General features: G+C 43.3%; 2 protein-coding genes across 2 annotated transcripts; one reads left to right on the forward strand and one right to left on the reverse strand.

Moving 5' to 3' along the window:
- The first annotated feature begins 5,555 nt into the window (after positions 1-5,555).
- DLGAP5 (DLG associated protein 5) lies at positions 5,556-21,653 on the forward strand. The gene is made up of 18 exons (XM_062494980.1): positions 5,556-5,796; positions 7,025-7,230; positions 7,683-7,775; positions 8,186-8,270; positions 9,918-10,016; positions 10,764-10,834; positions 12,480-12,772; positions 13,155-13,264; positions 13,347-13,464; positions 13,852-13,937; positions 14,483-14,643; positions 15,373-15,465; positions 16,857-17,076; positions 18,064-18,286; positions 18,645-18,702; positions 19,789-19,930; positions 20,292-20,341; positions 21,001-21,653. Exons 1-18 carry the CDS (start codon positions 5,556-5,558, stop codon positions 21,121-21,123), a joined length of 2,472 nt encoding a protein of 823 aa, XP_062350964.1. The 3' UTR covers positions 21,124-21,653.
- A 1,604-nt stretch (positions 21,654-23,257) lies between these two features.
- LGALS3 (galectin 3) lies at positions 23,258-25,692 on the reverse strand. Its single transcript, XM_062495072.1, has 5 exons — positions 25,423-25,692; positions 24,830-25,141; positions 24,440-24,528; positions 23,997-24,165; positions 23,258-23,413 (listed from the first exon to the last, which is right to left on the reverse strand). The coding sequence occupies exons 1-5, from the start codon at positions 25,438-25,440 to the stop codon at positions 23,258-23,260; spliced, it is 744 nt and encodes a 247-aa protein (XP_062351056.1). The 5' UTR covers positions 25,441-25,692.
- Positions 25,693-27,200: the final 1,508 nt, after the last annotated feature.

Genomic DNA, 27,200 nt, shown 5'->3' on the forward strand with positions numbered 1-27,200 from the left:
CAAGCAATGCCCTCTGCAGTGTCTGGTTTTGCCTACAGAGGATTTTCTTTGCATGCAAGTGGTTGTGGGGTACAGCTTTATAACTCCATTTACCTGTAATTTCACTAAAAACACGATCAGAAAATGTGATTACTTCAGGGCTAAATCTGAGGATAGATTTCCCAACACTCCATATTGTTCTTCATTTGTGCAAGGGTGGGGAGAATCACCTTCACAAAGAACAATATTCCGTGTGAAGGAATTAAGAGCAGAAAGAGCAAGATTGCCACATAATGATCTCCTCAGTACAAAATGTACAGGATAATGACAGTTATATTGCCAAGAAATAAAGAAATTCAAATTGGTTCTTAAAGTTCTATGGCTAAAATGGGATGTTATCATAAAATCATCAGGTCTGTATGAGAACAAGGAGTTTAACCTTTCAGGCATGGCTAATATCTGCACAGGATAATGAGTTTAGAAATTAATATCCCTTGTTTGTTTTTATTAAATGATAATATGTTTATTCCTCTTAACACAATATTTCTCTTAGCACAATAAAATCAGTAGCAATCAGGAATTTGCCTGGAAAACACCTGATTAGTGTGTTTTATCTTAAGTGACATTGCAACACTTTAAAATCATTATTCAAACACATCGAGGCCTTTGTGGTGACCTAAATCGTCAGTGGAAGGTGTCTCTGCAGCACGTCAAGAAAACCCATTCTGGCTGTAACCTACCTGGCTCAGGTAACACCTGCAGAGGTGCACAGCAAACCCAGGGCAGGTACTCAGGTTCCTCAAGGGCCCACAGTTGTGTTATCACTCCTGTTGTTACTTGAGCTCCTGAGATTAAGCCCAGGCTGCAGCAAAGCTTCCTAAATTCTGTATCCACCAGAGTGGAAATGAGCAAAAGTTCCAGTCCAGATGCTCCAAGGAACAAACAAGTATTGTTTCAGCATATTCAGGTATGCAGTAAGAAAAAACCCTGATTTTGGTTGAAATGATGACACTCCTATACCCACTTTCTCCCTAAAACTTGTGTTTCAGCATGGCTCACATCATTTGACTATATCCTGATACAAGGCAGAATTGCTGAAAGTCCTCAAATTCCACTGCCTTAGGAGAAAAAGTGGAGTAAGAAAAATCAGCAAACACCAAGGAGTGCATTGTATTGGACTCTGTACACTCTACAGATCTGAGCTCCTGTGGCTCTGTTTAATTGGATCTTTTTCAAACCATCACTTTGGCAGGACTCAATAACCTCCACGCTGCTCTTTTATTATTTCTAGCAAATAAATGACTGTAGGATTAGGCTGGACGGTCAATATTTGTGACCTTTGCTGTAACCTTTGTCAGTCTGGGCAGAAACAGGGGGTGACTCTTCCCGGACTGCTCGCTCCAATCTGGGAACTCACTCTGATCTATGCCGTGGGGAACAGCTCTGTGCTCTTACTGTGGTGCTTAATCCATTTATTACTGTCTTAAAATCGCACTTCTACACAAAATTACTGATATATTTGTGTAACGCCAGAGGGGATCCCGCATTTTCAGGCTGCTGGAAGGATTTGGCTGTCCTCTGCCGCTGACCACCGCTCCTGCTGCTCAGCGTTTTCTCATTTCCACTTTTGTTTTTTTAATTTTACTCCCCAAACACCGTCCCCATTTGTACAGTGCCACCAAGCGGATGATTCCCCCGTTAACATTTGACTTTCCCACGTTGCCACTTAAAAACAAATACAGAACTTCCCCAGTAGCCGAGAACGGTGTTAAACGCAACCGAGCCCAGCAAACCACGGGTAATAAAGGAAATAAAGTGTCGTTAATAAATACCACTTTAATAACGCGTTTGTGGCCTTTCAGACCTGCGGAGGGCCGGCTTCGGCTCCTCAGGAGGTGGAACAATGCGGATATTAAGGTGCGGACACAGACCTTGTGGGCTCCTCGGTTCAGGAGAGACACGGAGCTCCTGGAGTGGGCGCAGGGAGAACAACAGCGGGACTGGAGCATCTCTCTGACTGGGAAAGGCTGAAGGAGCAGGGGCTGTTCAGTCTCGAGAGGGGACCTGATCCTCAGAGATAGACCAGGCTCTGGTCCGGGGGCCAGCAATGGCACCAAGAGGAACGAGAAGAAACTAATGCCCACAAGTTCCACCTGAACATGAGGAAGAACTTCCCTGCGCAGTGACCGAGCAGTGGAACAGATTGCACAGAGAAGGTGTAGAATCTCCCTCACTGGGGATATTCCAGAGCCATCTAGACAATCCTGTGCTCTGGGACGTCCTTGCTTCAGCAGGGAGATTAGACCAGATGAGCCACTGGTGTCCTTTCCAACCTTGGCCGTTCGGGGATTCTGTGGGTGGTGGGAGGGTTCATTACTGCCCCTAAGTCCCGGCGGGTGTCACTGTTCTGCAAGCCCCACCGCCATCTTGGTGCCCCGCGCGGGCCGCCCCAGGCAGGCCTCACCCCTGAGCCCTCAGCAGCTACATCTCCCTCACTCCACCAGCCAATGAGCGGCAAGCGCGAGCGGGGAAATGCCCCGAGCAGCCAATGAAAATTAAGGGAGGGGAATCTGGCGACCAATAAGCAGCCGGCTCTGGTGTTCCGGCGCTGCCAATCACCGGCCGCGGGTGATGCCAATGGCAGCCGGCGGTCCGGGGCTGGCCAATGAGCGTTGGCGGGTGAGATTTGAAAGCGAGGCGCGGCCGCAGGCAGCGGGCACTGTACGGCGCGCGGAGCCGGGGTAGGTAACAGCGGGCCCGGGGGGGTTGGGGGCCGGGGGTGCGATTTGAGAGTCCTGGAGGGCCTGTGAGGGGTCAGAGGGACCTTGACTACCCGGCAGTGTGCTCTGTAAGGCGGCTGGGGTTCGGGGTCTTGCGGGCGGTGGGCTGACAGCGGTGACTTTTTGAGTTGGGATGGGAGCGTCTGGAGGTGCTGGCGGGGAAGGGGCTGAGGATAATCCTGAGGCGACCGCGCTCAGCGGGGTCTGGGGGAGTGCCCGACAGGCCGGGCCTGCCCCCGAGACCCCTCCTGAAACCGTCGAGTCCAGGTTTATGCTCAGTCTCGACCCGCTTTAAACGTAGCGATGTTTGCTCTTCCTGCTCTGTTTTCTCGCTGTTTAGGCTAAAACATCACCGAAATGTTTTCATGCTCATGTTGCCCTTTTGTTCTTAGGGTGTTGCTGGTCAAAAGCGTCACTTTTCCTTCACTGTTATTTATCAAAATAAATGTTCAGCTTTAATTTTTTGGTGCTATGTGTTAGTCATTCGCAAATATTTTGTGTAAGCCATCTGTCCTTTTCTTGCTAATAGTCTTTACTTGGGTTTATGTAAATTTAATTACCAATTAATCTTCTAGGCTCCTGTTTGGGCAAGATACTCCACGGGAACAGTAACCTGGGAGGAAGAGGATACAGGTATTTTTGTTCCAAATACATTTTTGGGATATCGAATATGACATACATTTTTAATGAGCCGATAGATATCACTGGTAACCTTGCTGGACTTGAAGAACGTGTCTAAGGGTAAATTTAGGAACCTTGCCTTGAAAAAGAATGGGTATAGAAAATGAGCTGCTGCTTTGAGGAATATTTATCATCCACTGGGCTCAAAAGCCTGCTACTTCTAGGACACAGATACTAGAGATGGGTTCCCACTGTTTTCTTTATGGCATTCTGTAATGCCATGTAATTACTAACAGTTCTGTAATGACTAATTCTGTAATTACTAGCAGGATCAATTCAAATATGGTTAATGGAGATGCTTTTGAATTAACGTCCCTTAATCACTTAAATATAAAGCAGGGTAAATATGACCTGTGAACTGCAGTGGAGTTTTTTGCACTCATCATTAACTGGCACTTTTAAGAAAGCTGGAATGCAAGATGCAGGGTGAAGCCCAAGATATTCACAAATCAGGTGGTGTGAGCATAAACCAGCTCTTCCAGGATTGTGTGGAGGAGGAGATCCAGTCCCTGATTTGAGTTTTGATTTTTATTCCCCTTTGCTTTAAATTCCAATGACCATTTTTACCTCCTGCAGCACTGAACATACCAGAAAAAAAAAGTAATATTTGGGGGGGTTGGGCAGGCACAAAATGCACCAATTTCAGTTTCTTTCCAGTATCTGTTCTAAGCAATTCCAGGAGATGGTGCAGGTGCTGTTGGTGCTGTGCCAGTTTCCCCCTCCATGAACACTTTAATGGAGTGGGGAACAAGGAGCTGCCACTGTCAGCATTGATGGCATCTGAACAGGCTTGGGCTGTATTCCTTCTTCCAGCTCAGGTTCTCTCCTGGACTGCTATTCCCATAAATATATTCAGTTTATTTCTGCATTATTTCTATTTCACTGCTTTTTTTTTTTCTTCTAAGACTTGGGTTTTTCAGAAAAGCTATGCTGCAGTTGAGTTTTTGGCAGCACATAGATGGGAAGAGGATGAACTTTAAGAATTTCTTTGTACCCATTATCAAGGCTTTTCAATTCAGGGCACTGATGGTTCCTTCAGTTTGATCAGAGCATGCTGTCCTGAAATAAAGAACCTCAGTAAATGACTAAATTACTAATGAATTAGTAACTGTTGGGTGTTTAGTTTAGCTCTGTCACCCTGCTTTTACTGTAAAGCTGTTTCCTATTAGTGGTGGAAGATGAGATGTGTAAAAGACCGTGGCTGAGGTGGGAAACCCTGGACAAGACAGGTTTCAGTGGGGATGCAGGGGATAACAGACTCTCAGAATGATTTGGGCTGGAAAGGACTTTAAAGTTCATCTCATTCCACCCCCTGCCATGGGGAGGGACACCTTCCCCATCCCAGTTTGCTCCAAACCCTGTTCAGCCTAGCCTTGAGCACTTCCAGGCATGAGGCAGCCACAGCTTCTCTGGGCAACCTGTGCCGGGGCCTCCCCACCCTTACAGAGAAGGATTTCTTCCCAATATTCCATCTAATCCTGCCCTCTGTCTGTTTACATCCATTCTCCCTTGTGCTGTCACTCCAGGCCCTTGCCCAATGTACCTTTCCACCTCTCCTGGACCCCCTCGAGGTACAGTTAGGACAGCAAGTGGAAAACAGCTGACAATTGGATTAAGACTTCCTCAGGTTAAAAAAGATGTGAAAAATGCTGCTTGAAATAAACACTATTGCAGTTGCATCCTGGAAACATCCTGGTTCAGAGGACTTTGCTGCATGACAAAATTCCTTGCTATCAGATAGCTCTAATCTAAATGAAATGTTGCTTCCAAGTATTGTCCTACAGCCTTGCCATTTATTTGCTCATCTCCTTAATGTGGAAAACAGCTGTGGAGAAAGCAGCCCAGCCAATCCCAGGCATGGGTGTAGTGTCCCCTCCTAATTCTGTGTCAGATTTGGGGACTACTCAACAACCAAAATGATCCCTGAAATGACTAAAAATAATGAGAGATTGCTGAAGAAATCATTGCTGAAATTGTCATTTGAGTTTTCTCTAGTCACATACACAAATAAAGATTTCAGGGCTTTGCTCATAACATGCAAACTTGAACAAAAGTGGAAAACAAACCGTGACATTGTTTTCCTAATCACTGTGATTGTTGTCTAAGGACATCGGAATGGCTGCTACCTCCCAGTTTGCCAGTCGATACAAGAAGAATTTGAGCACAGAAGCCCTCAGGACCAAGGTTGCCCGCAGGAAATCCATCCTTCAGAAGGAGAACAGGCACAAGCTCTTTGAAAAGGGCCGGCAGTTTGGGCTGGCAGATGTCAATGTCCAGCTCTCCAAGGAGAGGGGAATTTCTGAGCTCAAGGAAACCAGGGAATTGTGCTCTCAAGAGAACAGCAGTGTGAAACAGAGTAAGTAAAAACTAGATCACTTTTTTAATGTTAAAAATTTAAGTAGGTTTAGTAGCGTTGTTGCAGAAACCTAACAGCAGTCAACACTTTAATTTGATAAAAAAATTTAAGGTTTAAAAGCCCACCAGCCTTTCCAAGTATCAAAATAAAGACAATAAAATCTTAATACAGCTGTATGTACCCTTCTCACTGCTGCAGTGGTATGAATGAAGCTTTGCTCTGATTTGTCTGCAGCAGCTAAAGGAAGAATGCAGTTTGCTATTAATATTCAGTAAGAAGTGCCTTTTATGATTGCTTTGTTCTTTAAGATGTGAAAAAAGCTCCAGTCTAAAATGCCATCTAACATATAACTGATGCTTGTCATGTACTTGAAGTGTGCTTAGCAATGGGCAATTTTATATTATGCATTAAATTATTAATGGATAAATGCATATGTAGTATGATTGTATTTTGAAAATGGCTAGTTTTTGACAGCTTATTTTCCCCTGAGAAAATAGGGCCTGCATATATGCTGAATTCTGCCCCCTGGCTCTCCTGGATGCTTTTGGTCTAAGAAATTTAATTAATATTTAACAATGTTAACAGTTGTTTTTTCGAAAGACTTTCACTTTTTGTATTTTGATAGCAGAAGATTGTTGGAGGATAGTATTTTTTTTAAGATTATTGGAGTGCAGTCTGTAATAATATCAAATATGAAATTTAATTGATATGTCTTGATTATCTTTCATAAATTTCAACTTTAGGTGGATATTAAGTTTTCAGGTAAACATAATTCAAGTTTGGCATCAGCTTAAGGTTTTATTCTTTCATATAACTTTTGCCTGATTTATTCTCAGCCTAAGTCAGACTTTGATATCTAAAGCTGACCTGAAGCTCAGTTTTCAATGACACTGCAAGTGTTTGAGTGGAGAAACTGATACAAATAAACCAAAAAGGAAGATGAAGTGTTAATTTTCAATCAGTAACCTTGCAAATCTGTGAAATGGGAGTGAATTTATAGCCATCCTCAGGTGGATATTTGGGGAAGTCTATTTGTAAGTTGAAATTTACCATTGAATTCCCTTTTAGTGGGAAGGGTGAAAACAATTCAGAGATTCCAGTCAGTTCTGCCCTTTGACTTAAGTTCGTCTTCTATCTAGGAGAAGTTTATTGGAAATTTCTGACTTCTTGTTAGCTCAGAAACATCTTCATGACTTTATGACATGTCTGTCTTCCACGTGTGCTGCAGAACAAGCCCCAAATGCAGGCACCAAGAGGATGGACCAGCGCAGGGAGATGCTCCAGCGCTACAAGGAAGAGAAGGAGCTTCGCAAACTGCAGGAGCAGAGGGAGAAAGCCAAGAAAGGGGTGTTCAAGGTTGGGCTGTACAGACCAGCTGCACCTGGATTTCTTGCATTTGCTGCTGAGGAACCAGTAGCAAAGCCAAGAGAGAAGGTAAGTAGGGTAATATTTCACATCTAAATTAATTGTGTCTGTGTACGCCATTTAAATTGGTGTTTGTTTACAAGATGAGTGTGTTAATTCCAAATAAGCTGCTTATTTTGCAAATGCTTTATTAATGTTTTTTATGGTAAGGGAGTAATTTGGCTCGTTCTCTTTTTTGAACAAAGCTGGAAATAGTGCTAATGATACGTGGATTTTTGTATTTGTGACTATGTTCAGTTCAAAAACTGGAATGATTCATCCACAAATAAAAGAGCTGTGTTATGTTAGAACTAGTAACTTGTTTGTATTTAGTCAACTCAGCTTTGAAAGCTTTCCAGATTGCACGTTGACCCATTTTGCACAGACATGTTCTTTTTCACATTTAGGCTTCTTGCTTAGTCTCTCAGTGACAAGGGAAAAAAGGAGTTTATTAACTCTCATTTCCTTGGGGATGTTTCTAGGCAGCTCCTGCTTTCTCTGGAAGGATTACTCGATCAAAAGCCAAGATTCAAGAAGGAAAAACTATGATGCCAACTGCATCTAAGTCCTCTACGGTTTGTTTTTTATATATGTAACTTCAGTGAATACATTTAGAGAAAGGGATGCAATTTCAGACTCAGGGTAGTATCTTTACAATTTTGATTAGATCACTATTAGCAGAAAAGAGCACAGGTTTTCCAGATCTGTTTTTCAAGATACTTAAACTATTGCTTAAATATTTTTCTTTGTTCTTTTTCTGACAATTTATTAACTAGTTGGATAATGCACAGTAACATATCCCTAAATTAATCTATTTTAAGCTATCCTTAATGTCTCTCTACTTTTTAAAGCCCCCTGTGCCTAATTACTTTACTTTTTCCTTTACTTTAATCTAGGATAGGTAGATCAGGAAAGAAATTGGGCTGCTGAATTTCTGGAAATCTGATACTTTATTAAAAAAAAAAAAATCTGTTTTTTGTTGTAGGTCAATGCCCATGGGCAGAGTGTGTGTTCTACACAGGCAGGACGTAAACAGATAAGTTCAGTCAAAGTGGCTGACAAAGAGAAAGGTAATGAAATACAGCTGAACCTGGAAGTTGCCTTTTTGGGGAAAGATCCACAGTATAGTTTTGGCTGTGGGAAGGAAGGAGGAGATTTTAAGATGGCCATTCCTACCAAGGTCAGCAGCTGGTAGATTATCAAGTGTGTGGCTCTAGGGGTCACATGAGCTTGTTGCATCCATAGGTTGGGGGAAATGGAATGCAGGATCCTCACAGTCCTGGTTACTGATTACTCCCCCTGGGAGAGGGAAAAGAAACAGGTCAGTAAGCAAAGTGCACAAGTGCCAGATGCCTCAGCTCCTGGAGCTGTGCAGAGGTTTCTGTTTACCTCAAGAAGAACATCACAGGTAATGACTGCTCTTAGAAAGGAGCAAGTGGCCTCTGCGTCGGTCACTTTCTGTGCCATAATTACAAGTATTTCTTAAGGAAACAGCAATTAAATAAAAAACAACCTGTGCCACCTTTAAGGGGTTAGAATGGGTCAGAAACTTCCTCATAGCTCAGTGATATCCTTTGGTAGATACAACAAAGTCATGTGGAATGTTGATGTTAATACAAGATACTCAGAAATTCTGAGTGAATTGACTTTCACATCTTTAATCAAATCAAATCAGCAGAAATGCACACCTTTATTTAAATGAATTTCAGTAGTGCCTTTGAATACTGAAAAGATGTACTATTAGTGTTTGATACAACAATTAGAATGTTTAATTTTTGCAAAGTGATCATCCATTGATTATTTCTTTTGTACTGAATTAAGGATATTCATTATATCTACTTAAACTTCCATGTCTGTGGCAGGGAGGTTGGAATAAGGTGATCCTTAAGGTCCTTTCCAACCCAAATAATTCTGTGATTCTGTGAAATACCAATATAAAAATGTTAGGGATGTGAATGTTTGATAAATCTGATGATGTAGTTATCTACCCAGTATATTTTCCCCGCAACTTTTCATTCTGGCTTCTACAGAATCACAGCTTGACATTAAAGATAGGAATAGCATTAATAGTAATCAAGTGGGGATTTCAGACACGCAGGGAATGGAATAAGGGGCTCCCATGAAATTTGTCTGTGCAGGAAAAAGCTGTCATTTAAGAGAACTATTAGAAAAAATGATTAAGGTACGTTAATACAGTGCATGAACTTGTCATGTTTTATAAAACACTTCAGAGCCAATTAGCCTTAAGAATACTTTGTTAGATTGCATTAAATTCTGGCCTTGGAAATATTTCATATAATGGCCAGGGCATCACTTTGTTACACCAATGGTTTGCTTAAGCTTCGTGCTGTGCAAATAACCATGGCAAAGATGTTACTCTAAAACTTCATCTGTAAAACAGGGAGGGCCTTGACTCTGATTGCAGGGAGCAGTGGGGAGCATTCCTTAGGCTTTGTGCATGGCATCAAACACACAGGGATCTTGATGGACCTGTACAGTAAAGCCACCTCCAGTCAGGATCCCTCAGTGCATTGCCTGGATGCCAAGGCCAAGCTGTGCAAAGAACTGACCAAAACCACCCAACCCTCTTCATTCTGGCAAACCCATGCAACTGATAATTGCTGGTGCATTTTTCTGATTTGTAGAAAATGTAAGCTTTCAGTTTGAGTGCAGCTCCTTATTAAACTTGGAATCTCTGTAATTAATCTCTCTTGCAGTGTTGCAGACTGCAGCCCAAGCAGCCCCAAGTGTGAGAGTCACCAGAGCAGCTGCCTCTGCAGCCAGGCAGGTGCTGAAACCAGCTGCTGCTACTGCTGGTAAGTGAGGCAGAGTTGTGTGGCTCAGCTGTACCTTAGACTGCATTTAAGTCATGCCAAAATATCATCTAAGAAAAGAACTAAATGCTGGATCACTCAGACTCTTGTCTGGAACTCTAGTGCAATATCTACACCAACATGTTGAAACCAACACTGGACAATTTCCCACAAAATTCATCAGTATGGAGCATTCATGTCCATGTGGTAATTACAAACTCAAAGAACAAAGCCACAGCTGCTAAAGATTTGCACTTTGCTGCTTATGGCCATGTAATTATTAAATGTGTGAGCAGGAGCATCTCTGGAAGAGATGAGAGCCTTTGTTCTTCAGGTTAGGAATGTCTATTTGTGTTTGCCTGTTTACTAGAATTCAATCCAGAATTCCCATGCCATATAGAAATTAAAAATCTAAACTCAAATTGGCTTGACACTCCCTCTTCAACCTTTTAGAAAATAAGAAACCTTTTAGAAAATAATAACTTTTATTTTTATATGGCAACATCTAAAGATTGATAACTTAACAAATCTGTTTTCTTGGTGATACATCTGTTACCAGGCTGTTAAATCCTAGGCTAGGTTGTCTTTTAAGTAAACTTCTGCAATGCTATTTCTTCTCTCTATCCACCTCCCACCCAAGAAAAACAGTCTCTCCCAGTCTATAGCAACTGGATTTTTATGGCAGTGCTTTGGTGAAAGATTACATTTATCAGGTGCCTTTTTGACCTCTGGGAGTGTCTCTTTTTGTAGGTAACCAGTCACAGAGAAAGACAGCAAACGTAGGGAAGCAGAAGAAAGCTGTTAAACCTGATCCCATAAAGGTAAGTCATGTAACAGTTGAAATGGAAAAGCAGTAAAACTGATTTAAGAGCCAATAACTGTCATTGTAGCTGAAGTGCTCAAGCATAAAAGCAGTAATTTCACTAATAAGCTAGAATTTGGGAAGGAGCTGTATATATTTATGCTGCCATATTTTAAAAATGAAGATGAAATTTAGTGTCCATCACAGAATGTGTCTTGGAAGAGACCCACAAGGATCATCCCAGTCCAACTCCTGGCCCTTTATAGGGCAACCCCAAGAATCCCACCATGGATATGAATGTGACTGATGGATGATGTGATTACTAATCAAGATCTGGACAGTGATTTAAAATAGACAAGAAGTTCTTGCATGAGTTTTATCTGATGTTTTAACTAGTCAAAAAAAAAAAAAAGACTGCCTTGCTGGCTTAATCAAGCAGTGGTAAATTTTGTTCAGTTAATTCCTATTTAAAGTGTATTCTGAATGGATCCTTTTCCTGCTCAGGTAATAATATGAGACTCTAGAAGCTGAGAAATAAATACATTTTTAGGTTTTGAACCACCAAAAAAAGCTGGAAATGCTGTTCTCTGCAAGGTAGAACACTATTCTCTTCATGACTTACAGCTGAAGGCAGCCATTGTGGTTCTTGGTGTCATCACTTCCAGAATTTTTAATGCATTCATGTGCAGACAGTTCTGTGCAAGATCTCTCCATGATTTTTCCTTCTTTTGCTCCACTCTTCCCTCTCACACCTCCCATCTCCACCTTGCTCGTGTAACTGCAGCTGTGCTTGAGTGTGTTTGAGATTGTGCAGTCACACCCAAACAGGAGGTGAGAGCACTTGTATCTTCCTTGGATAAGCACCTCTTCACAGGCAGGTAACTGCCAGTTGGTAAACTCTTGCTGTGACCACAGGCAGCTCATTTGGAAAGGTTGGTTAAAAGCAAAATGCAAGCTTTACATTCCTAGCAGAGGTGACTGAAATATAACAAGACTTTCAGTGGATTGAAGATACATATTTTCTTGAAAAACATGCAAAGTTTTTCTGGCTGGCTTAAGCTAACCATCTCAATTAGGTGTCTCAGAAGTGTGTCCTGTGTGACTGACTGGTCACTCATCTCATAAGAATGTGAGTTAATGTATAATTTTTTCTCCTATTTTAATGACATTCTGTGGTGCTAACTGCACGTGTCTTGGGTTGCATTCCTCAGCTATCAGCCTATTCCAGCTTGATTTTCAGTCTTTGGATTGGAGTATGTGCATAAACCATGATTATTTAACAGGCCTAGTTGGATTTAGAGCCAGTACTTCTGCTCTTGAGGATTTTATCACCTTAAAGCTTTTTTTCCTAGCAGTGGGAGCAAGCATTTGCCAGTTTTAGTTATTGTTTTGGTAGGTGAGGTGTTCTGCTTCAGCCCCTGGAGTGGATTGTGGCATTCTTTGTAGTGAAGTTTTACTTCTGTCTCTAGAATGATTTGCAGGTGTCAAAAAATGGTTGGATTTGTTAGTAACTTATCACTTCTGTCCAGGTGTGCTGTTTTAGGAGCTGATTTAGCTTAAGCTGGCCCCTTCCTGGTGGCTTTCATACACTCGCAATTCAGCCCATGTCATTGCAAACACATGATTGATTTGATTATTTTATTTGTCTATCCATGCTGTTACAGGTTAATTCTTCTAAACATGAAGTGGAGACAAACACTGGAGTGGATCCAGGGGTGAAAAGTTCTGAAGCTGATTCCAAACACTCAGTGCCAGTAGAACTTCAGCAGGAGCAAACCTCAGTGGAAAACAACAATTTTTCTCCAAGAAGACCCAGAACACGCTCCTTTGCACCTCAAAACTTTGTGTTTCAGCCTCTGAGTGGATTGGCAACCTACACTGTGACACCCATGTCTCCTTCAAGGGCAAATGCTTTTTTGACACCCAGTGCTGTCTGGAATTTCTCAAAATCTCCAATGTAAGATTCTCCCTTCTAATGGGGCCTAAGATGCTAGTGAACCTCTCTGTGAGGGTACAAAAAACCCCCATTTTTCTATAGAAAGAGCCACTTTATAGCAAAGAGTTGTGGTGTTGTAATACCTGATCCTCATGATTTCTGTCATTGGTTAAATGTGGACTTAACACAGCTGCAGATGTGGATATAATCCATAATTCTGTCCATGCTTGAGGAGCAGCTGTCAATGACTCTGCTCTGTATCTATCTGCACAGATTTATTTATTTGAGCTCTCTAGTGTGTGTGGAGGTTTGCCTTCTAAACTGTGCATTTCTTTGAAATCGGGCATGTTTGATGTCACTTCCTCAGTTTGTCTTAACTGAATGTACTTTGGTTTCTTTCCAGCAAAATATTTGAAAAATCCAGTGAAGCTAAAGCACAAAAGCCTAATTCAAAAAGCCAAACTTTGCCTTCTATTAAAGGGATTCAGGAACAGCAAATGTGGAAAGGAGGAGGTAGGAAGTTCACATTTCATTTATTCTGATGCTTTTAATTATCACCAGATTCTGAACAAATTCCTTTCATGTTTTTCAGCAGGTGAATCAGATGAGAGAACTTCTACAAAGAGATTAAACAAAACAACTCCTGTCTCAACAGCACTTGCAGTGAAGTCAGATGATACGAGAGAGCCAGAGCATGATGTGTCCTATTTCAGGTTTGGGTTCACTTGTTGCACTTCCCTGATGTCCATTTGAAGGTTGTTAATATGACTAATGAGACTACTTCTAAAGATCAGCCTAATTTAATGGTGATTGGCATCTGTTAGCTGTGACCTGAGCAGGCAGACATTCCCTTCTTCCTTTTTGTACCTGAAGTGCAGAGAAAGAATGTAAAATTCTAGAGACTAACACCTTGTCCTAAGGATCATGAGCTTGAAAGCAGTAGAAAAGAAATTGCATCTCAGCCACTCAGCAAAATAAAACAATCTAATCTTCATGTCAAAGACTGTGGCTTCTCTGAGAGCAAGATGATAGTCTTCATTAACAGCTACAAGTAGGAAATTCTTCAAATCTTTATTTTTTCACTATCCCTGCATTTTCAGAAATGTTCTTCGGACTGAAACGGAGAGGCTGCTGTCTCAGTGCCTGCAGTGGGAAGGAAATCTTGAGTTGGACATTCCAGAGGATGGTAAGAATGAACTGCAACTGGCACTAGAAGGGGGGTTATGGGAACTGAATGGGACAGACAGAAGGACATGTATCTGCTGTTTGCAAAATAGCAAAACAAAATCTGCAGTGCTGTCCTAGAGAAAGTTTAGAGGTGTATCTATCCCAAGGTACAAAAGGTCTCCTATTCCTAAAATTTCTGTAGCACTTGCAGCGATGATGACTGATAAAGTGAATGAAGTGCACATCAAGATAGCTGTTCTGATGTCAGTCTGAGGTGTATTTAAATGTGTGAGCTTTAACCAAGCTGGTTTTTAAAAATAAGATTAGTTTTTAATGTGGGATAAGTGCCCTTATCTGGGAAAATATAGATGACTCCAGCAATGCTTATCTTTAAGACTTGAGAGATTAATTTTTTTGAAAGAAGCAACTTGAGAGCATTTCAGTGGACAGGAAAGCTCCATCTGGATTGACTTGCAGGTTTGCAATAGATGGGACAACAAATTCCAGACTCCTCAAACACTTATTTATCCAAAATGTCCTCTATTTTTTTCTTGTTGCTACCAGCTAAAGACCTGATTCGCACCACAGTTGGTCAGACAAGGCTGCTCATAGGAGAAAGGTTCAAACAGTTTGAGGGACTGGTTGATAATTGTGAATTTAAACGAGGTGAAAAAGAAACAACGTGTACAGACCTGGATGGATTTTGGGATATGGTTAATTTTCAGGTATGTACTTGCATGTTAACTTAGGATAAAACTGATGCAGTTATTTAAAAGTATTGAAACTTTTTTTTTTTAATATTCAAATTCTGTTTTTTGTCTTTAATGTAAAAAATGCAGGTCCTTGTTTTAGCACTTTGTGACAGTGAATAGCTGCAGTTGGGTTACTATGACTTATAATTCATGGAACAGTTCTTCTGTTGTGTATTCTTGTGGCCTGTGTATTCTGTCTGTCTGTGAAATGAATATGTTTGCCCTAATCTTATTCTGTTTTGGAGTGAGGATTCGGTCACAATGTCTACCTCGCAGTTTTTGGAAAATTCCTGAAGCTCACCTGAAAAGTAGGGGTTCCATGCCTCAGTATGAGAATAATGCAGAAACAACAGTAAGTCTATTTAGGGCTGAGCTTAGGTGGTAGAAAACCTTAATCTCTTTTCCTCTGTTGATGCTTTCTTTAGTTTCAGAATGAAATACAATTTGAATAATTAAAAGGGCTCTCAGCAGTATTTGTAAATCAGTACTCAACAAAGGAGTTTGTAAGTAGTTAAATAAAATGCAAAGATAGATTTGTTATGGTCCTGGTCATAGGTTTTCACTTCTCTGCAGAAAGCATGAGTTTGATCTGCTTCTTCAGAGGTATTTGAGAGATGTTTCCTGCTGGATGGAAGACTCTGCTTGTTTGGATAAAGGTTATATTACATGTATTCTTTTGCTTTCCTTAAATGTGACCAACAGATTGAAGATGTGAATAAAAAATTTGATAATCTGAAGAAGCTTCAAGACAATGAGTGGCAGCCTCTTGATGTCTCAAGCAAAGCAGTTGTCAAGGTATGAATAGTCCCTAAAGCACATCTTGTATGGCTTCTTTGGATATATTGAATATTAACTTAAATTCCTCTGAGGGTGCACCCTTCTCCCTCACCTTTCTCATGTGCACTTGTTAATTATTTATTTATTACTTATTTATCATTTAGTGTGTTTAGCCCTAGTTGCCTTTTTTGGCTGGTAGGATTAGAACTAAGAATTAACAGTGACTTCTTTGGAGTCATTGGAGTCTATGGCAGTAAGACAAATCTCTTAAATTTAAGATAGAAACTTACCCATTAGATGTAAAACAATTTATCTGGGCCACTGACTTAACTGGAAAGTGAACCACACAGGAATTTGGGAGTGACTGCCAGTTTTGAGCAGGGAATGCTCAATTACAATAAGCCAGCACTATGGGTGGCTTTAAACTGCTGCTTCTCTAAGCAAAAATGGATCTGATACTCTCCAAAAGAAGTTTGTGCTTATTGCAAAATAAGCTGTAATGTGAGTTGTTTGATCTACTCTTTGTTTTGAAATATATAGTTGTTTCTGACTGAGTATTAAGCTGTATTTGCATTGCCTAAACTCTGCAGTTCCTTGAGATTGCTTAACTAATCATAACATTGAGATGAAGGTGAATAAGAAACTCCAGGCATGGGAAAACAGAGGGAATGTGGTCTGTGGGAGCTGCCCATAAATGCCAGAACCCTACAGGTGGTACAAAACAAAACTTCCCTTGGAAAACTGAATGCCAAGAAAGGCATCAGTGTCTGCCAGGAGTCTGTCCTGTGGTTACACTTTGTCCCTGCCACTAGGAGTCCCTGCATCCCAGTGCTTCCAAAATATTACTGCATTTATTAAGGAAAAAAGTTGTATTGAGGATTTTTGAACTGCAGATTCACTTGAAAAAAAAAATTCTTAGTGGTGTCATCACAGACTTACCTTAACAGCTGGATGGCAGCCCCAGAGATGCTGGAGATGAGCAGAAATCTTGATGGATAAAATTATAGATTTGATGAGGTTGGCAAAGTCATGAAGTCCAACCATTCTCCCAGCACTGGCAATGCCACCACTGTTCCCAAGTGCCAAATCCCATGCAGCTTTTAAATCCTTCCAGTGATGAGGACTCCACCACTGCCCTGGGCAGCTGTGCCAGGGCTGGACAACTCTTTCAGTGAAGAAATTTTTCCTGATATCCAATCCAACCTCCTCTTGTGCTTGTTTCATGTTTCCTGGGAGCAGAGCCTCAATCCCACCTGGCTGTCAGGGAGTTGTGCAGAGCCAGAAGGTCCCTCCTGAGCCTCCTTTTTGCTCCTTGCTGTGTCTGTGGCAGCAGCACCTTTGCAGAGGTTCACATGTAATTGCTCCTATCCAAAATTTCCAGGTGTGACCCAGCTTTCTTGCCATTCCAGAAAAAAGCAGTTCCAAGTGGAGTGGCCAAACCCAAGCTGGAAGCAGCTGCCAGAACTGCTGCCCGGAACCGCCTGGCTTCTGTGAAAGCAGCCATGAGGAACAAAATGAAACAGGGGGAAACTGCTGAGGGTACACATCAGGAGAGGCTGCCAGAGGCTGAAAAAGTGGTATTTGAAGCAGGATTTTTCAGGATTGAAAGCCCTGTGAAAAACTTTTCAGGTAAGTGAAGCTTAATCATGGTTTCTGTGACCTGAAAGTACTGAAGACAGTTTAATCCATTTCAGTTGTGCTGTTTATATTGGCTACAACTGCAGTACTGGACACACTGTTTCAACCAGTGACTGATTACATCAGGGCTCCAAAGTAAACTGGTGCACATTAATGTGCTGATTTGAGTGGATATGGCAGCATGAAATCCCTGCTTAGACAGAGGTGAAATAGCTGCCTCATGTTTTTCTAGCCTAAATTTAATAATGAAATTCTAATCTGAGCATTTCCAGATTCAGCTGAGGAGCCTCTTCATCAAAGTCAATGCCAGCCCACATCCTCTAATTGTAGGACAGGAACTGGGATTTTTTTTTTTTATAACTAAACCTTTTGCAATGCTGTATTCAAAGCTGCAGATAAAGTCCACCCATAATCTGTGTTCATGGTTAACAAGATTGTAACATAATTCAGTTTGCTATAAAAGCTGTTTAATAGTTCAGGTTTTTTAACAGGTGCTCAAAATGTAACTTAATTTTCAGCATCTTATCTTATTGACACCTATATGCAGCCAATATTTCCAGTACTTCTGCTGCTCTCACATTTCTAATTCATAATTTGATTTTAAATTCCCTTTTTTTTGAGCCCAGATCTCTCTTCTCATCACGAAACTAACAATTTTTTCTTGTGCCTCTTGTTAGTAGGGGGGAACTCCTGAAGAGCTTTGAGCAACACTGGGTTTAAGCCAACTCCAGCAGAGAATCTGTTATAAGCATCAGTTCTGAATCTATCTTTTAAACTCTTAAAATTGCCTAATTTGAAAGATGGAAGTTAATAATTTCAATTTCTCCTTGCAAGTGTGTATAAGATTTCCGTCTAATGTTTGCATAAGATGATTCAGCAAGAAGAAAACAATTGTGCTCTTGGTTAGAATCATAATAATCAGTTCATTTCAGCTTCTGGAAACTGCTGTAGGAATGAAACATTAAACACATTTTCCAGGTTTTCTTCCAAGGACCCCTGTAAAACTGGCAAATCCCAGATCATCTGTTAGATCTTTGCTCCTGAACGTTCCTTCTCTTCTCCGTGACCCTGAGGATGCACCTGCAAAACAAACCCCATCAGGCCTCAAAGGCTTCCACCCAGCAGAGAGTTTGCAAATGGACCAACTTCTCACTGAAAAATCTCCCCCCTTGGATAAACTCCCTGATGGTCTTGAACGAAGGTAGGCGTGTTAAAGCAGCTTTTAATTAACGTTGTGCAAATAATTTTAGAGTTGGAACTGAAAGACATGATGTTAAAACCCATTAAATGTTACCTTTTAATTTGGCAGTGATAAAGTTTGCGAAGTACTTGTGACTTTTCCTTCCCTTAAGCAAATATTAAGACCTTTGCCCAAATGTAATTTTGCTGCTGGGGTTGAAGTTTGTTTGCCCAGGAAGTTTGATGTAGCTCACCTGTGCCAACCAAGGCAGCAAAACTGCAGAACAAATTGTAAGATTAGTTGGACAAGTCAGAAGATGATTGAAGGTGATTGATGAAGATGATTGAGAAGAATGAAAATGTTTTGTTTTCTCTTCCAGCATTTCTGTGGTTGCAGAAGAAATGTGTCTGGCTGCTGACACAGCAGAGGGAAATAAGGTAACTCGTATATTGTTCTTGGATGTGCTTTATATACTCTGTTACTACTAGCAAAGGAAAAATTGTTTTGATGACCCCAGACATTTGGATTCCTGATCAAATCCTCACTTAGAAATCCTGTGTATTCCTCAAGGCTGTGCTTTTTTCCTCTGGATGGACAAAGGTAGGGACTGCTGGAGGTTAGGGACCTTGTCTTGCTCTTTAGGGCTGTGTTTTGGAGGTCCTGCCTGCTCCAGGAGGACACCTGAACAAGCAACGTTCTTAGAAGTCCACCACCTGCTGTTTTCTGGTGTGGATTTTGTAAATGATTGTGCATTTATGGACCCTGACTAAAAGCAACAGCACTCAGTCCTCAGAGCATCCTCCACAGCAGAGTACTGGGCTCTTAATCTCCTTAAAGGTATAGCAAGAATTAATCTAAGTGTCAGAAACCAATGTCCTGAAATATCTGAAGGCTTAGTGACATTGCCTGTGTTTGAGTAGCCTTTAAAAATCAGGAATGTGGCCTCTAATTTAGATGATACTGTGCTACCAGTGAAAGTCCGTGCTTTTGACTCAAACATACTTAAGTAAATTTAATTGGAAATGGAGACAAAGTTTCATTTGTTACTGCTTGGATTTGTGCATGACTGCAGCAGTCATTTCCCCTCCCATCCCCCTACATATAGTATATATTTAAAAAAATCCTGGTTGCCATTTTTTTTCTTATGCCTTTTACTTCATTCTTTCTCTGTCAAAATGAGCGATCAATTGTTGGTGATTTCACTCTGTGGAAACCTTTCAGTGTGTTGCTGATAGATTTCTCTGGAGGAAAAGTCACCATCTAACACTTGAAGTTCAAAACCTTGTTTCCTGTGGAAGAACTTCCTTTATACTTTCAGTGGGATTTTCAGGCTTTAAAGGGTGTTTGGGATATGAGTCACAGCCTTCAACCCCGAGCCTTGGCCTGCCTGTGCCTTGTACAGTGCCTGGAGTTAAAACTCCATCTCTCCTTGAACTGTCCATAAAAACTGTAGGTTACATGTGTGGACTTGGTCTGACATTACAAGGACATAACTGGGAGTAGAGAAAATCCCTGTTTTTCAGGTTCTGGAAAATTCTAGCAGTGAATCAAAAGCAATGGATGGCATGGAAAGGATGGAACTGTCTGCTGCAGAACAAGGGCAAGACATCATCATGTGCAGCCCAGAGAAGGAGACAGACTTTGTTCAGTCTGGACATCAGACAGGTGCTTATCTCAGAGCTGCATGGTGCAGTCTGGGGGGCATTGTTGGGGCATTCTGGTTATTCTAAGGATTTATTAAAATCTGAATATTACTATTTGAAATCAGTGTCAGGTTGATTTTTGTGTGCTGTCAGAAAAGCCTCCTGTAGCTGGTGTGACTTAAACACACATTGCACATGAGCAAACAGTGCCCCTGGATTTCTCTGTACAGTTTCTGACTGTTCTGTGAAGGAAAAAGCTAATATAAAGAAATACAGTTTAGAGTTGGGATTTCTTCTTTTAATAATTACAGAAAACTGCTGTTTTTTCAGCTTTGGCAGCATCGAGCTAACTTTTTTTTTAAAATCATATACGTATTTTTCAGATGTTTCATGCAGTGATTTGACACTCATTGACAGAAGTCCTTTAGATATGGTAAGTTGACCTTCAAGTTTATTTGACTAAGACAAGCTGCATGTTGCAGGACTGTTCACCTTTGCTGCAGACACAGTTACTGCACAAAGAAAATTAAACTTTAAACATGCTATCAAGCCAATTGACATAACTTGAAATACAAGCCCCATTCCAGCTCTCTCTTTGCTTGGGCTCACACTGGTATTCCTTATTGCACATGATGAGTGTAGGATAAATCAAGACATTTGGAGCAGGACAGTGTCTAATTCTTGTCAGATTGAACCTTTAAATTGTGTTTCTTACTAATTTCCTTGTAGATATTCACTAACAGCCTTTTTTTTCTTCCTGAAATTTTTGAAGTCTACCCCAACCCTTTTTTTAATCACCTTAGCATTTAGGGCTGGAAGTAACATTGAGAAGGGAAAAGTAGGTGTGCAAAAGCTTTCACACTTAATAGAATTTGAGTGTAGGATTTCTTGCGAAAAATCCTCTTTAAAATATGGATTACTGTCTTGAGTAAGGAATGTCTGTCTTCAACACAGACCATGTGTAATCACTTTTTATTTTATGCCTGGGAAATAAGCTTGCAAAATTCCTCTTGGGGAAATCAGAGTCCCTCCAGTGCTCTGTGGTTTAAATGTTCCTCAAACACTGACTCCACACTCTGGCTCCTCCCACAGCCAGTGCTGAATGCTGAGCTTCCCTTCACTCCTGTCAAGACCAAAGCCCAGAAGTTTGCAGCAGCTGAAGTATTCAGTGACCTCATCGTGTTTTCTCCTGTTGGCCCCTCTGGGGATCAATGAAAAGTGACTTTAAATGCAGAAGATGTAAATTCTGTGAACAGGAAGCCCACAGAGGGTAGCTGGAGCACAGTCTGCTGCCCTGGAACTGTGTTGAGAGAGGAAGAGTACCTGTGGTAATGGATCTGATAAAGGAGTCTGTATCATTTTATGGTGCAATTGTGATGCACCAAGCTCTGCTGTATGTCAGTAGTGGGCTGTGTTCTGCCGTGTCCCCTGGCTGTAAATTCTGACTGCAACCTGAAGTATTTTTATGTTGGTATCATTTCATGTATTTCCTGTCTCCTCCAGGCTGTAAAGATGTTGACCTTAAACTTTTCTACCCTGACCTGACTGACCTCGTGACTTACTGTTACTACAAGGTTATTGTTACCCCACCAGCTGTGCCTGTGCCCTGTTTCTGCTCTGGGGTGAGACCCAGCCTGTTCCTCCCCAGAACACTCTGCCATGCTCTGGTGGTACCTCTGCACCCTCAAGCTGCAGTGTCTGGTGTGTTAACACCAGCTATGGCAGGGTTGGATGCATGCAATGCTTTCCTGGGGTAGTTTTCCTGGTATTTAACAACCAATGGGTTGGTAATATCAGAAACTAGGTCAGAACAAGGATTTCTAAGTCAGGTAATACCTTTTCTTGGCAATGTATTGAAATAGGCATTGATATTATTTCCTTCAAGGATGCAATTTTCTACTGAGTATCTTAATGACCCATGTTTTCTACTTGTTTTTGACATGTTTATGCTCAGTCTCTTCTCTCATCTTGTTCTCTGTGCATTCTCCACCCAGACTGTAACATATTTGTGTATAAGGAACATGCTATTTCTATATAGAAGACTCTGGATTTGAGGAGTAGCATTACAGTACTACCAGATGTTATATTTTTAACAAATACCTTACTGGGCTTCTTCTTGTACTGGTGATCTGAGTGTAACACATCCTTCCACCAGCCTTGATCCCAAACCAAGCAAAGATTTCAGTCCCTCAGCAGAAAGTGTAGCTGCCCCTGTCAGGGGAGCTTGTCTGACTTGTTTTAACCTGGAAGCTGTGTACTGATCACACTGAATAAAGAGAGGAAGCTGATGTGTGCTGGAATCCATTTTCTTCATTACTGAACTCCAGTTCTAGGGATCCTTTCAGGTATCTTTTAATGACTTTCCTGCTGAGGAATGGTTTGGGTTGGGAGGGAGCTCAAAGCCCATCCAGTTCCAGCCCCTGCTATGGGCAGGGACACCTTTCATAGACCAGGTTATTCCAAGCCCCATCCAACCTGGTCTGGAGTACTTCCAGGGATGGAGCAGCCACAGCTTCTCCGTGCTGGTAGCAGTGTGCTGCTCTAGATTGCTGCATCTGCTGGAAATTTTAAGGACTCTTGTAACTTGGCACTCAAAGGATAAAGGAGTCACTGTTATAAAACAGCATGAGCCACGTCAGAGAAAGCTTTGGAAATTTCAGTGGTGGCTGTTGCACTGTTCTTGTTTTCCAGACAAGACTGCAGTGACTCACAGCAAAGGGAACATACTTCTGTTTTCTTTTTTTACCAGCCTGACTCACGGGGTGAACTTGCCAATAAACCTCCCCACCCTTGAAACCAGTCCTGACTCACACAGGGTGATGAGTGGGGAGCAGAACCAGGCTCGTGACCTGTTCTGTGGAGTAGGGATGGGATCTCCCTGGGGTGGGAAATGGCCCTGGGCCACGCTGGTTTGTGCCCCCAGCCAGGCTGAAAGGAAGGACAGGGATGGCTTCTACAGCCAGTCTAGTGGAAGGATTTTGCTTCCTCCAGCTCTGAACCCTCTCCTGAAATACCTCGTCCTGCTCAGGCTTGGAGGCTGTCAGGTTTTCCCTGTGCTTCCCAGAGGATTGCTGCCTCTGTTCATAGGAGCAGGGACAGAATGCCACAGTTTGCTTTCCCAAGCTCCTCTCCACAGAACTCACGCTCATTGTTGCTGTCTCTACAGCAGGAACTCTGCTCCTTCCAAATCAGAACTCGGCTCGCCCAGAGGGTGTCGTGTCCTTTGAGATATAACTAAAACCAAATTTTACAGGTTAAATGTTTTATTGCCTCACAGTGATGTGGTGAGAAGGCACTTATGTCACCCCATAAAAGAGCAGAGGGGTTGCCCAGAGTTCCCCCCCCCCAGTTAAATCATGGTGGGCACGACGCTGGTGAGGGCAATGTCCCCCCCGATGCAGAGCTTGGTGACCTCGTTCAGCCTCTTCTCACGGAAGTTGTACTGCAGCAAGTGAGCATCGTTCACAGCCACCTTGAAGTGATCTGTCTCACAAAGTATCTGGAGCTGAAATAAAAACCCCAAGTCAGCCCCAAAACCCAGCTGGATTTGTTGCAGGAGTTTTAAGCCACACACTTGAGCAGGCTGGCACTGGCTGGAGGAGCAGCTGCAGCACTAGTGACCTTTGCCTTCCCAAAATTCTCCTGTGCTCTCCCTCTGGGTTTTAGCCCAGTTTCTGCCTCCTCATCCCTATGCCAGTCCCTCCAAGCAAGACTGCACAGTGTGAACCTCCTGTGTAGGAAAAAAACACCTCGTGAAGAGCTGCCAGCAGGGAAAACATGTTACAGAAACCTGTCCAACCACTGTGCAGAACAACAGTGTAAATAAGGAGGGTTTCATAATCCATGGGGGTACCAGAAGGGGGGAGAAGTTATGTCCTGGGCAGCTGAAGCTGCAAGAGGGGGTCAGAACTGCTGGGAAGGTGCTGTAGGGACAGCCAGGGCAGCAAAATGGGGTGGCTGCCCCAGAAACACCCCTGGGAGCTGATTCCTGTGCAAAAGCACTGATGTCCTTACACAGCTCTTGGGGCTCAAACCCTGCCAGTGCTTTTGGTACACTGAGACTGAGCTGGGGTGGGTTTTTCTGGTACCTTGAAGGGTTTTCCAGCTTCAAATGGAAACCTGGGAGATGTCCTCTCCTCCTTCCCCCAGATATCTTGGAATTTGGAATTGCAGACGATGACTTTCTTGTGGTCTTCATTGAAGCGGGGGTTGAAGTGGAAGACAACGTCATTCCCTCGCTTGAAATCCAATGAGAACCTGCAAAAACAATAATGGAATTGCTGCTTTTGCCACAACAGCCCTGGACTCTGTCACAGGGCTACCCAAAACTAGCAGAAAGGAATAAAGAAAACCCCACAGACCCCGCTGGGCAACAACAGTGCATTTACACATTTATTTAGTGCAATATTTGATGTTACACCAGGCAGGTGTTATTCAGGAATGGAAAGCAAGTTCCACCCCCCCCCCCCCCGCTCCACCCAGCAGTGCCCCATGGAAGCCCCCCACCCTCGGAGCTGGACACCCCCAGTACCTGTCTGGGTTGGGGTTCACAGTCCCAGTGATGGTGATGAGCAGCCGAGAGACGAGTCCTGCCTGCAGGGGCAGCTCAAAAGGGACTTTCTGAGAGACAACAGGGATTTGGTGTCAGCAAAAAACCATGTCAAAACCTCAATGCCACCCCTGGGGATGGGCAGCCCAGGCCCCTCCCGTGGCCAAGCAAAATCAGCCACTGAAGACACAGAAAGCCTCATGATGACAGAGCCATTACCATTGGAGGAGTCGGTCCTCCGTGAGGAGGAACAGGCCCTCCCTGAGGAGGAGTTGGTCCTCCCTGAGGAGGAGTTGGTCCTCCCTGAGGAGGAGTTGGTCCAAATCCAGGATGGTTGGATGGTTGTCCTGGGGCAGGAAACGGCCCCGTTGCTGCTGGTGCTCCAGGGAATGCTCCAGGTGCTCCTGGGTATGCTCCTGGTCCTGCTGGTCCCCCAGGGTAAGCTCCAGGTGCTCCAGGATAAGCTCCAGGTGCTCCAGGTGCTCCAGGGTATCCTCCAGGTGCTCCAGGGTAGGCTCCAGGTGCTCCAGGGTAGGCTCCAGGTGCTCCCGGGTAGGCTCCTGGTGCTCCAGGATACCCTGGGAATGCCCCAGGAGCTGCTGGTTGGTTCCCCCAGGAGGGCCAGCCCTGGGCTGGGGGGGCACAAGGGGCTGGGTTGTTGCTGTTGGCCAGGGCATCAGATAACTGGGGACAGAGGAGAGGACAAGGGTCAGGTGGGGGAGATTCCTCCTGACATCACAATGAGTTCTCCAAAATTCATCTTTGGTAGCTTGCAGCATGTCCGAGGGCAAGAGCTCAACTCTCAACTACTCCCTGGGATGTTCCAGAAAACCTGACAGTGACTGGAGAGGGTTTGGGGGTTTACACAGGTTAGCAAGGATGTGATCCCTCCCATCCCAGCCAAAGGTCTCTGTTCAAGGCCACAGCCACACCCCACACGGTTTTTTAAAGAAATCCATACTTACAGAGAAACCGTCTGACATTTTTCCTAAAAAAAAAATAAAAAATAGGAAGCATCAATCATTTTTAACCCGCACCATCCAAAAACCAGAGACTTCTTGAGGGGAGTTAAGAGTTTAGAGTGGCAATTGATGGGAATTGCTGAGTTCCCATCACATACCTGCCCAGCAGAGCCGACAGCTCCTGTGCCAAAGAACAAATCCTGGTCCAACACCTGCGGGATACACAGGAGTCACTGCTGTGAGCAGCTGGAGTGCTCTGGGGTGAATGCAGCCCAGACTCCCTCCGGATGAAATCCACCACTGAGCTTACAACACTCCCAGTGTTATTCACTTCCCCAGCCCTTAGGCGCCATCCAGGAAAGTATTTCCATAAAAAACCCCCAAACGGGATCGCCGGGGAATGCAGGCACAACATCAAACAGGGGCTGTGTGTTTGTGGGAGCTGCAAATCCATCACAGCACATCGGGGACACGCAGCCCCATGGGATGGTCTGGAATGGGGAGAGGAGGGTGGCAGCCAGGGATGCAGGTCCCTTTTCTCTTCCCATGCATCCATAGTTGTCCCATTCCGGCCGGAGGGCACCCTGGCAGGGACACAACGGCTCCGGGCCAGCAGATAAAAGCTGCTTTGCAAGTTTTGTGAGTCCACACCACGGCCTGGCCAAACACACACCTGCCTGTGCACAGGAATAGCCTGAGCTGCATTCCTCCCATCAAAGGGACATTCATAAGAGAAGGAAAAAGGGAGAGCCAGAAGCAGGGAAACAAAAGGAAAATCCAAAATTTAACGCAGAGAAGGCAAATTCTCATTGGAAGAAACATTGGGGTGCACAAATCTCTCAGGAGGTGTGGCTGTCCTGCCTCAGGAATAACAAACTCCCAAATTTAACAATTAGCAAATCACTCCTCTCCCTGCAAAACACTCATTCTGAGCCTTCCCAGCAGAACCCAGTAGCCCAGAGTGTTTGAGCAGCCCATACCTCCCAAAGCTTTTATTTGCTTTCTGGGTTCTTTCTAAAGCCCTTGGGTTTGCCATTAGCCAGGCAGGTGAAGCCAGGGGTGCACACACACCTGGATCCAGCCAGGTCAGGTTTGCTCCATGGCTGGAAAAGCCCTCCAAGACCATCAAGGCCAACTATTCCCCCAGCACCATGTGCCCAAGTGCCACATCCACAGGGCTTTTAAATCCATCCAGGGATGGGGACTCCACCACTGCCCTGAGCAGCCTGGGCCAGGGCTGGACAAACCTTTCCATGAAGAAATTTTCCCTAATATCCAGTTAAACCTCCTCTAGTTGCTTCTCTAGTATGAGGCCATTTTCTCTCATCCTGTCTCTTGTTCCCGGGGAGCAGAGCCTGAATCCCTCCCAGATTCACCCTCCTGTCAGGGAGTTGTACAGAACCACAGGGTTCCCCCTGAGATTCCTTTTCTCCAGGCTGAGCCCCCCTTCGGCTCCTTCATCGAGTACTTGAGCTCTGATTTCCACCAGCATTTGGGCAGATGAGCTCGAACTCACCGGAGCTGTCCCTGCCCAGCTGCAGGGAACATCCCAGAGCTGACCCCAAACATTCCCTAGATTCACACCAAGTGGAGAAAAAACCAAAACCAAAACAAAACAAACAAAAAAAACCCCAACAAACAAACAAACAAACAAAAACCCAACCAAACAAACAAAAAAAATGAAAAACCAACCAACCAAATAACAACAACAACAAAACACCACCAAACTTCTATTTGGGAAAGAAACAGCAGCTCCCTCCCCTTGGGTGCTATTTCTGCAG

The sequence above is a fragment of the Cinclus cinclus genome, chromosome 6 (genome assembly GCF_963662255.1).
Source record: "Cinclus cinclus chromosome 6, bCinCin1.1, whole genome shotgun sequence".
NCBI lineage: Eukaryota > Metazoa > Chordata > Aves > Passeriformes > Cinclidae > Cinclus > Cinclus cinclus.